This window comes from Panulirus ornatus, chromosome 47 (assembly GCF_036320965.1).
Source record: "Panulirus ornatus isolate Po-2019 chromosome 47, ASM3632096v1, whole genome shotgun sequence".
NCBI classification, from domain to species: Eukaryota; Metazoa; Arthropoda; class Malacostraca; order Decapoda; family Palinuridae; genus Panulirus; species Panulirus ornatus.
Window position 1 is genome coordinate 16422575 of NC_092270.1, and position 12072 is coordinate 16434646.

The 12072-nt window shown below is 39.7% G+C and overlaps 1 protein-coding gene across 1 annotated transcript in view; it reads left to right on the plus strand.

Annotated features, from left to right (window-relative positions):
• The window catches only part of LOC139763607 (uncharacterized), a 26556-nt gene extending 16962 nt beyond the window's left edge, over window positions 1-9594 (plus strand). Inside the window, exon 2 of the mRNA XM_071689820.1 lies at window positions 8035-9594. Coding sequence (XP_071545921.1) covers window positions 8085-9377 — 1293 coding nt within the window. The 5' untranslated portion in view covers window positions 8035-8084 and the 3' untranslated portion in view covers window positions 9378-9594. The remainder of the gene's footprint in view (window positions 1-8034) is intronic.
• Window positions 9595-12072: the final 2478 nt, after the last annotated feature.

A 12072-nucleotide genomic window follows, 5' to 3' on the forward strand; every position in this document is an offset into this window, starting at 1 on the left:
TCAACTGTATCATATGCCTTCTCCAGATCCATAAATGCTACATACAAATCCCTTTGCTTTTCTAAGTATTTCTCACATACATTCTTCAAAGCAAACACCTGATCCACACATCCTCTACCACCTCTGAAACCACACTGCTCTTCCCCAATCTGATGCTCTGTACATGCCTTCACCCTCTCAATCAATACCCTCCCATATGATTTGCCAGGAATACTCAACAAACTTATACCTCTGTAATTTGAGCACTCACTCTTATCCCCTTTGCCTTTGTACAATGGCACTATGCACGCATTCCGCCAATCCTCAGGCACCTCACCATGAGTCATACATACATTAAATAACCTTACCAACCAGTCAACAATACAGTCACCCCCTTTTTTAATAAATTCCACTGCAATACCATCCAAACCTGCTGCCTTGCCGGCTTTCATCTTCCGCAAAGCTTTTACTACCTCTTCTCTGTTTACCAACTCATTTTCCCTAACCCTCGCACTTTGCACACCACCTCAACCAAAACACCCTATATCTGCCACACTATCATCAAACACATTCAACAATCCTTCAAAATACTCACTCCATCTCCTTCTCACATCACCACTACTTGTTATCACCTCCCCATTTGCGCCCTTCACTGAAGTTCCCATTTGCTCCCTTGTCTTACGCACTTTATTTACCTCCTTCCAGAACATCTTTTTATTCTCCCTAAAATTTAATGATACTCTCTCACCCCAACTCTCATTTGCCCTTTTTTCCACCTCTTGCACCTTTCTCTTGACCTCCTGTCTCTTTCTTTTATACGTCTCCCACTCAATTTCATTTTTTCCCTGCAAAAATCGTCCAAATGCCTCTCTCTTCTCTTTCACTGATACTCTTACTTCTTCATCCCACCACTCACTACCCTTTCTAATCAACCCACCTCCCACTCTTCTCATGCCACAAGCATCTTTTGCGCAATCCATCACTGATTCCCTAAATACATCCCATTCCTCCCCCACTCCCCTTACTTCCATTGTTCTCACCTTTTACCATTCTGTACTCAGTCTCTCCTGGTACTTCCTCACACAAGGATAGAGTTGATAGAGATGCTCTGTGGAAGGTATTAAGAATATATGGTGTGGGAGGCAAGTTGTCAGAAGCAGTGAAAAGTTTTTATCGAGGATGTAAGGCATGTGTATGTGTAGGAAGAGAGGAAAGTGATTGGTTCTCAGTGAATGTAGGTTTGCGGCAGGGGTGTGTGATGTCTCCATGGTTGTTTAATTTGTTTATGGATGGGGTTGTTAGGGAGGTGAATGCAAGAGTTTTGGAAAGATGGGCAAGTATGAAGTCTGTTGGGGATGAGAGAGCTTGGGAAGTGAGTCAGTTGTTGTTCGCTGATGATACAGCGCTGGTGGCTGATTCATGTGGGAAACTGCAGAAGCTGGTGACTGAGTTTGGTAAAGTGTGTGAAAGAAGAAATTTAAGAGTAAATGTGAATAAGAGCAAGGTTATTAGGTACAGTAGGGTTGAGGGTCAATTCAATTGGGAGATGAGTTTGAATGGAGAAAAACTGGAGGAAGTGAAGTGTTTTAGATATCTGGGAGTGGATCTGGCAGCGGATGGAACCATGGAAGCGGAAGTGGATCATAGGGTGGGGGAGGGGGTGAAAATTCTGGGAGCCTTGAAGAATGTGTGGAAGTCGAGAACATTATCTCGGAAAGCAAAAATGGGTATGTTTGAAGGAATAGTGGTTCCAACAATGTTGTATGGTTGCGAGGCGTGGACTATGGATAGAGTTGTGCGCAGGAGGATGGATGTGCTGGAAATGAGATGTTTGAGGACAATGTGTGGTGTGAGGTGGTTTGATCGAGTAAGTAACGTAAGGGTAAGAGAGATGTGTGGAAATAAAAAGAGCGTGGTTGAGAGAGCAGAAGAGGGTGTTTTGAAATGGTTTGGTCACATGGAGAGAATGAGTGAGGAAAGATTGACCAAGAGGATATATGTGTCGGAGGTGGAGGGAACGAGGAGAAGAGGGAGACCAAATTGGAGGTGGAAAGATGGAGTGAAAAAGATTTTGTGTGATCGGGGCCTGAACATGCAGGAGGGTGAAAGGAGGGCAAAGAATAGAGTGAATTGGAGCGATGTGGTATACCGGGGTTGACGTGCTGTCAGTGGATTGAATCAAGGCATGTGTATGGGGGTGGGTTGGGCCATTTCTTTCGTCTGTTTCCTTGCGCTACCTCGCAAACGCGGAAGACAGCAACAAAGCAAAAAAAAAAAAAATATATATATATATATATATATATATATATATATATATATATATATATATATATATATATATATATATATATATAGTAAAAGCTTTGTGGAAGATGAAAGCCGGCAAGGTAGCGGGTTTGGATGGTATTGCAGTGGAATTTATAAAAAAAAAAAAGGGGGGGTAACTGTATTGTTGACTGGTTGTTAAGGTTATTCAATGTATGTATTATTCATGGTGAGGTGCCTGAGGATTGGCGGAATGCTTGCATAGTGCCTTTGTACAAAGGCAAAGGGGATAAGAGTGAGTGCTCAAATTACAGAGGTATAAGTTTGTTGAGTATTCCTGGTGAATTATATGGGAGGGTATTGATTGAGAGGGTGAAGGCATGTACAGAGCATCAGATTGGGGAAGAGCAGTGTGGTTTCAGAAGTGGTAGAGAATGTGTGGATCAGGTGTTTGCTTTGAAGAATGTATGTGAGAAATACTTAGAAAAGCAAATGGATTTGTATGTAGCATTTATGGATCTGGAGAAGGCATATGATAGAGTTGATAGAGATGCTCTGTGGAAGGTATTAAGGATATATAGTGTGGGAGGCAAGTTGTTAGAAGCAGTGAAAAGTTTTTATCAAGGATGTAGGGCATGTGTACGTGTAGGAAGAGAGGAAAGTGATTGGTTCTCAGTGAATGTAGGTTTGCGGCAGGGGTGTGTGATGTCTCCATGGTTGTTTAATTTGTTTATGGATGGGGTTGTTAGGGAGGTGAATGCAAGAGTTTTGGAAAGAGGGGCAAGTATGCATTCTGTTGTGGATGAGAGGGCTTGGGAAGTGAGTCAGTTGTTGTTCGCTGATGATACAGCGCTGGTGGCTGATTCATGTGGGAAACTGCAGAAGCTGGTGACTGAGTTTGGTAAAGTGTGTGAAAGAAGAAAGCTGAGTGTAAATGTGAATAAGAGCAAGGGTATTAGGTACAGTAGGGTTGAGGGACAAGTCAATTGGGAGGTAAGTTTGAATGGAGAAAAACTAGAGGAAGTGAAGTGTCTTAGATATCTGGGAGTGGATTTGGCAGCGGATGGAACAAAGGAAGTGGAAGTGAGTTACAGGGTGGGGGAGGGGGCAAAAGTTCTGGGAGCGTTGAAAGATGTGTGGAAAGCAAGAGCATTATCTTGGAAAGCAAAAAAGGGTATGTTCAAAGTAATAGTGGTTCCAACAATGTTATATGGTTGCGATGCATGGCTTATAGATAAGTTGTGCGGAGGAGGGTGGATGTGTTGGAAATGAGATGTTTGAGGACAGTACGTGGTGTGAGGTGGTTTGATCGAGTAAGTAATGAAAGGGTAGGAGAGATGTGTGGTAATAAGAAGAGTGTTGTTGAGAGAGCAGAAGAGGGTGTTTTGAAATGGTTTGGTCACATGGAGAGAATGAGTGAGGAATGATTGACCAAGAGGATATATGTGTCAGAGGTGGAGGGAATGAGGAGAAGTGGGAGACCAAATTGGAGGTGGAAGGATGGAGTGAAAAAGATTTTGAGCGATCGGGGCCTGAACATGCAGGAGGGTGAAGGCGTGCAAGGCATAGAATGAATTGGAACGATGTGGTATACCAGGGTCGACATGCTGTCAATGGATTGAACCAGGGCATGTGAAGCATCTGGGGTAAACCATGGAATGTTTTATGGGGCCCAGATGTGGAAAGGGAGCTGTGGTTTCGATGCATTACACATGAGAGCTAGAGACCGAGTGTGAACAAATGTGGCCTTTGTTGTCTTTTCCTAGCACTACCTCGCGCACATGCGGGTGGAAGGGGTTGTCATTTCATGTGTGGTGGGGATGGCGACGGGAATGAATAAAGGCAGCAGGTATGAATTATGTACATGTGTATATATGTGTATGTATATATATGTACACATTGAAATGTATAGGTATGTATATGTGCGTGTGGACATGTATTATATACGTGTGTATGTGGGTGGATTGGGCCATTCTTTCATCTTTTCCTTGCGCTTCCTCGCTAACACAGGAGACAGCAACAACGTTTAATAGAGTAAATAATGAAAATAAGAGAGAGTTGGGGTGAGAGAGTATCATAAAAAGTTAGGGAGAATATAAAGATGTTTTGGAAGGAGGTAAATAAAGTGCGTAAGACAAGAGAACAAATGGGAACATCAGTGAAGGGGGCTAATAGGGAGGTGATAACAAGTAGTGGTGATGTGAGAAGGAGATGGTATGAGTATTTTGAAGGTTTGTTGAATGTGTTTGATGATAGAGTGGCAGATATAGGGTGTTTTGGTCGAGGTCGTGTGCAAATGAGAGGGTTAGGGAGAATGATTTGGTAAACAGAGAAGAGGTAGTAAAAGCTTTGTGGAAGATGAAAGCCAGCAAGGCAGCAGGTTTGGATGGTATTGCAGTGGAATTTATAAAAAAAAAGGGGATGACTGTATTGTTGACTGATTGGTAAGGTTATTTAATGTATGTATGACTCATGGTGAGGTGCCTGAGGATTGGCGGAATACTTGCATAGTGCCACTGCACAAAGGCAAAGGGGATAAAAGTGAGTGCTCAAGTTACAGAGGTATAAGTTTGTTGAGTATTCCTGGGAAACTATATTGGAGGATATTGATTAAGAGGGTGAAGGCACATACAGAGCATCAGATTGGGGAAGAGCAGTGTGGTTTCAGAAGTGGTAGAGGATGTGTGGATCAGGTGTTTGCGTTGAAGAATATATGAGAAATACTTAGAAAAGCAAATGGATTTGTATGGCATTTATGGATCTGGAGAAGGCATACGATAGAGTTGATAGAGATGCTCTGTGGAAGGTTTTAAGAATATATGTTGTGGGAGGCAAGTTGTTTGAAGCAGTAAAAAGTTTTTATCAAGGATGTAAGGCACGTGTACGTGTAGGAAGAGAGAAAAGTGATTGGTTCTCAGTGAATGTTGGTTTGCGGCAGGGATGCACGATGTCTCCGTGGTTGTTTTATTTGTTTAAGGATGGGGTTCTTAGGAGGGTGAATGCCAGAGTTTTGGAAAGAGGGGTAAGTATGCAGTCTGTTGTCGATGAGAGAGCTTGGGAAGTGAGTCAGTGTTGTTCACTGATGATACAGCGCTGGTGGCTGATTCATGTGAGAAACTGCAGAAGCTGGTGACTGAGTTTGGTAAAGTGTGTGAAAGGAGAAAGCTGAGAGTAAATGTGAATAAGAGCATGGTTATTAGGTACAGTAGGGTTGAGGGACAAATCAATTGGGAGGTAAGTTTGAATGGAGAAAAACTGGAGGAAGTGAAGTGTTTTAGATATCTGGGAGTGGATTTGCCAGTGGATGGAACCATGGAAGTGGAAGTGAATCATAGGGTGGGGGAGGGGGCAAAAGTTCTGGGAGTGTTGAAAAATGTGTGGAAATGGAGAACATTATCTTGGAAAGCAAAAATGGGTATGTGTGAAGGAATAGTGGTTCCAACAATGTTATATGGTTGTGAGGCGTTGGCTATAGCTAGAGTTGTGTGGAGGAGGGTGGATGTGCTAGAAATGAGATGTTTGAGGACAATATGTGGTGTGAGGTGGTTTGATTGAGTAAGTAATGAAAGGGCAAGAGAGATGTGTGGTAATAAAAAGAGTTTGGTTGAGAGAGCAGAAGAGGGTGTTTGAAATTGTTTAGTCACATGGAGAGAATGAGTGAGGAAGGATTGACAAAGAGGATATATATGTCAGAGGTGGAGGGAACGAGGAGTAGAGGGAGACCAAACTGGAGGTGGAAATATAGAATGAAAAAGATTTTGAGTGATTGGGGCCTGAACATGCAGGAGGGTGAAAGGCGTGCAAGGGATAGAGTGAATAGGAACGATGTGGTATACCAGGGTCGACATGCTGTTAATGGATTGAAGCAGGGCATATGAAGTGTCTGGGGTAAACCATGGAATGTTCTGGAGGGCCTGGATGTGGAAAGGGAGCTGTGGTTTCGGTGCATTATAGATGACAGCTAGAGACTGAGTGTGAACGAATGTGGACATCGTTGTCTTTTCCTAGCGTTACCTCGTGCGCATCCAGGGGGAGGGCTTGTTATTTTCATGTGTGGCGGGGTGGCGATGGGAATGAATAAAAGCAGACAGTATGAATTTTGGACATGTGTATGTATGTACATGTCTGTGTGTGTGTATATATATGTACACGTTGAGATATATAGGTATGTACATTTGCGTGTGTGGACGTGTATATATATACATGTGTATGTGGGTGGGTTGGGCCATTCTTTTGTCTGTTTCCTTGTGCTACCTCGCTGATGCGGAAGACAGCGACAAAAGTAAAATAATAAAAAAATATGTTGCACAATAGTCTTTGAGTAATGTTACATGGATATTACCATTATAGGAACACAAATCTTTATTATTTGAAGTCATTGCAGTAATTGTGATGATGGTGTTGAGGAAACAAATGCCAGATGCAGACATGGTTAATCCTTTTGTGGAATTGATGGCAGAAACATTTAAAGCCTTGTGATCAAAACAATGCATGCAATCCTGGGTCAGCAGTTATAACCAAAAGCATACTATAACAAATATAACAAAATCAGATAAAACTTCTTGAATATATTTAGCTTATAAAAGAGAAGTTAAGTGGTGATCTAATAGAGGTAAATGGTCAAAAGCTTAGATAATCCTGATATATCAGGTTACCTAAGACTTGATATGTCTAAAATTTCAAATAGTAACAGATACAAACTCATAGGTAAACAGTTTAAATTGAATGCCGTGAAGTATTTTTTATTCAACAGGATTGTTAATATATGGGATGATTTGCTAATTAGAGTGGTTGAAAGCAGTACTATTAATACATTTGAGAACAGACTTGATAAATACTTTGCTTCAAATCCATGACTTTCATTATTTGCTCTTTCATATTCAAAATGACAATTTGCAGGTTATTTACTTTGAGTGATCTGTATGCCTCCTTTTACCACACTATTTTGTGAGTTTCTTTTACCCTCTACTGTCACAAATAGCCTCGTAAGGTTCTAGTGATTTGTTGCTGTTTGAATTCCTTTGTATTCCTTTGTATGTTTTACTATAATTTTCATAACATTATTCAATGAACATTTTATCGGTAAATTGAATTGGTATTGCTTCTTTTCTTATGATTTCTTAATACTGTACATTTCATGGGTAAGTCTGAATTTTACTATGACAAACCTAATTTGATGGACTTGAGACAAGATGATGAGATCCACATTTCGAAAATTGATTATGTTTTGAGTGAATACACCTTCGCCTTATTGATTAGATTTCTTGGTACTGGAGGTTACTGCGTGGATTGGGGTTAAAGGGCAGGAATAATTAGAGAGCCCTGAATTAGAAGTAGTACAGTGGTCGAGATATATCTTAAGGAACGTATCAGCAAGTACTACATCTAAATTTTTTGCCTTAAATTATTTCTTGTTTTAAAACCTTATATTTTTCAATACAAAAAAGGAAAAAATCAAAATGTATTAAAAATGCAGAATTCTTTAAGGTTATTAACTTAGACCCAGTTTCATGCTGTTGCTTCAAGCACAGTTCTTCACAGTGCCTCAAAGACTTCCTGCCAACCAAAATGTCTAAAACTCATGTAAACATGATAATAATTTGGTGTAACGAGTTACTTTATGCATCATCAACTGGAACTTAATTGTGTGTAATTATGCTCTGAATATTTTCATTCTTACTGAAATTTCTCAGTATTCTGGTTAATGCAGTGGCATCTCAGTTCCCTTCAGCTTGTATAATCCACATTAGAGTCCACATTAGAATTCTAAAGACAGATTTCATGTTTCAGACTCTGAGTGAATTTACATCTGAAGACTAAGAACAGAGCATAAACTGAAAATGTTTAGTGGAGAGAAAAAGTTTCCATCTGAGGAATGTAGGAAATTATACTCCGAGGAGGCTCATCTTCAGAATGATATGCTTTTCTGCAACAACAAGAAAGAAACTGGTGATTCTGAAAGTGGGAAACCTCTTTCATATGAGGGGAATCAGAAGCATAGCTTTGTACAGAGCGAGGTGCGAGATTTAGGACAAGTGAAAAAATTTACCTGTGATGAATATGAGAAACAGTTTTTGCAGAAAGGTGATTTTGCAGCATATAAACTTGTGCACAGTGGTATGAAAAAGTTTGGATGTAATGAATGTGGAAAACTGTTTCCATGTAAGGGTGATCTTAATAGACATTTGTCGGTACACAGTGGTGTTAAAAAGTTTGGATGTGAAGAATGTGGGAAATTGTTTTTGCAGAAAGGTCATCTTCAGAGACATTTGCTTGTACACAATGGTGTGAAAAAGTTTGAATGTGATGAATGTGGGAAACTATTTTTGCGGAAAGGTGATCTTCAAGCACATTTGCTTGTGCACAATGGTATTAAGAAATTTAAATGTAATGAATGTGGGAAACTGTTTTTGCGGAAAGGTGAACTTAAAACACATTTGCTTATGCACAATGGTAAGAAAAATTTTGGATGTGATGAATGTGGGAAATCATTTTTATTGAAAGGACATCTTAAACAACATTTACTTGTGCACATTGGTGTGAAAAAGTTTGGATGTGATGAATGTGGGAAACTGTTTATACAAAAAAATAGTCTTCAGAAGCATTTGCTTGTGCATAATGGTGTGAAAAAGTATGGATGTAATGAATGTGGAAAAATGTTTTTGTGGGAAAGTGAACTTAAACAACATTCGTCTATGCACAGTGATATTAAAAACTTTGGATGTGATGAATGTGGGAAACAGTTTTTGCAGAAAAGTGATCTTAAGAGACATATGCTTATACACAATGGTGTGAAAATGTTTGAATGTGATGAATGTGGGAAACAGTTTTTGCGGAAAAGTGATTTAAAGGCACATTTGCTTGTGCACAGTGCTGTTAAAAAGTTTGAATGTGATGAATGTGGGAAACAGTTTTTGCGGAAAGGTGATCTAAAAGCACATTTGCTTGTACACAGTGCTGTGAAAAAATTTGGATGTGACAGATGTGGGAAACTGTTTCTGCGGAAAAGTGATCTTACAGCACATTTGCACGTGCACAAAAATGTGAAAAAGTTTAGATGTGATGAATGTGGGAAACTCTTTTTGTTGAAAAAAAATCTTCGGAGACATTTGCTTGTGCACAAGGATGCATAAAATTTGAATGTGTGGGAAACGTTTTATATATACAAGGGTCATCTCAGGAGACATTTGCTTGTATGCTCTTGTGTGAAGATGTTAAAATGTGATGTGTAATATATTGGCTCTGTTTATGTGTTTATTTTTATACTTTATCTAGAGTTCTCCTCACTCTATACATTGTCCCTATTACAGTCTGTGCTGAGGCTTCCTAGAATAAATATTGTTCAGACTACTCCTGGAATGTTATTACCCCTCACTTTAGACACTGCATGGTGAATTTAAAAAACTGTTTCTGGAAAGGTGAACCTCAAAAACATGTGTTTGGACACAGTAGTGTGGGAAATAAGATGTGATGAACATTGTGTTAACAAGATGATCTCCAAAAAAATTTTTGTGTGCAGTGACATACAGAAATCTTATAGGTAGCATGTTGCTTTTGATCAAGAGTCATTTCCAATAATATTTAGAAGTGAATAGCAGCATAAAAATGCCTGCACGTGCTGCATGTAGGTGAAATACAAAAATGTAAAATTAGATAAAAATATTTAACAAAATAAACTTAGGAAAGCTGTCAAAACATAAAGTTTGATCAAAGAACAAAGTGCAGTGAAACTATTATCACTAAATAGAATAGATAAGCTTAGTAAAATTAATAAACAATAGATGAATAATGCAAATGCTGCTGAATAAAGCTACAGATGAAAATCCACAAATGTTTTCCCATTTTATACATTATATGACAAACATTTATATATATAAATGTTAGGAATTTCATCTGACTACAAAGTCTGGTTTACTAGGATGATTTAATGGTTACTGTAGTTACAGATAAAGCTTTCTACAGGATTGTTAGGATTTGATATGCAGGGTAAGAATTTTTTCGTGGAAAAACCCACACATCTTGTATTATTACATTCTAAAAGTAGGAACAAAAAAGGAACAAAGCATAAATGTTTCCCTTAAGGCAAATTTCTTGATGTCATTTAACTGTAGGATGAAAGGTGAGCACACACACACACACACACACACACACACACACACACACACACACACATGCTCTAAAGTTGGTTTGATACATAACTGATGAGGTTTGACTTGAGTAAATTTAATGTAATGAGGATGAGTCACAGTGCCAGAAAACCTTGATATAATTACAGAAGGTGCCCTGCCTACTGTGGTACTTTTGAGTGTAGTTTCTCCAATTTGGTCTCCCCCTTCTCCTTGACCTCTCCACTTCCACTTTGTTGACCTCTCCTCACTTTTTCTCTCCTTAAGTCCAAACCATTTCAGTACACCCTCTTCAGCTCTCTGAACCATACCCTCCTTATCACTACAGCTCTATTTTACTGTCATTGCTTAATCAACAATCCTCACACCATATGTTGTTCTCATATTTTTCATACCATACCTTTAAACATTCCGCCAGTCCTCAGGTACCTTACCATGAGTCATACATACATTAAATATCCTTACCAACCAGTCAACAATAAAGTCACCCCCCTTTTTTAATAAATTCCACTGCAATACCATCCAAACCTGCTGCCTTGCCAGCTTTCATCTTCCACAAAGCTTTTACTACCTCTTCTCTGTTTACCAAATCATTCTCCCTAACCCTCTCGCTTTGCACACCACCTTGACCAAAACACCCTATATCTGCCACTCTATCATCAAACACACTCAACAAACCTTCAAAATACTCACTCCATCTCCTTTTCACATCACTACTACTTGTTATCACCTCCCCATTAGCCCCCTTCACTTATGTTCCCATTTGCTCCCTTGTCTTACGTGCTTCATTTACCTCCTTCCAAAACATCTTTTTATTCTCCCTAAAATTTAATGATACTCTCTCACCCCAACTCTCATTTGCCCTCTTTTTTGCCTCTTGCACCTTTCTCTAGACCTGCCTCTTTCTTTTATACATCTCCCAGTCATTTGCATTATTTCCCTGCAAGAATCGTCCAAATGCCTCTCTCTTCTCTTTCACTAATAATCTTACTTCATCATCCCACCACTCACTACCCTTTCTAATCTGCCCACCTCCCACACTTCTCATGCCACAAGCATCTTTTGCGCAAGCCATCACTGCTTCCCTAAATACATCCTATTCCTCCTCCACACCCCTTACGTCCTTTGTTCTCACCTTTTTCCATTCTGTGCTCAGTCTCTCCTGGTACTTCCTCACACAAGTCTCCTTCCCAAGCTCACTTACTGTCACCACTCTCTTCACCCCAACATTCCCTCTTCTTTCCTTAAAACCTATAAATCTTCACCTTTGCCTCAACAAGATAATGATCATACATCCCACCAGTTGCACCTCTCATCACATTAATATCCAAAAGTCTCTCTTTCACGCACCTATCAGTTAATGCGTAATCCAGTAACGCTCTCTGGCCATCTCTCTTTTAAAACTAGGTATTCCCAATCACCAGTCCTTTTTCAGCACATAAATCTACAAGCTCTTCACCATTTCCATTTACAACACTGAATACCCCATCTACACATCTACACCAATTATTCCTTCAACTGTCACATTACTCACCTTTGCATTCAAATCACCCATCACTATAACCCGGTCTCGTGCATCAAAACTACTAACACACTCACTCAGCTGCTCCCAAAACACTTGCCTCTCATGAGGCAAAGGGGATAAGAGTGAGTGCTCAAATTGCAGAGGTATAAGTTTGTTGAGTATTCCTGGGAAATTACA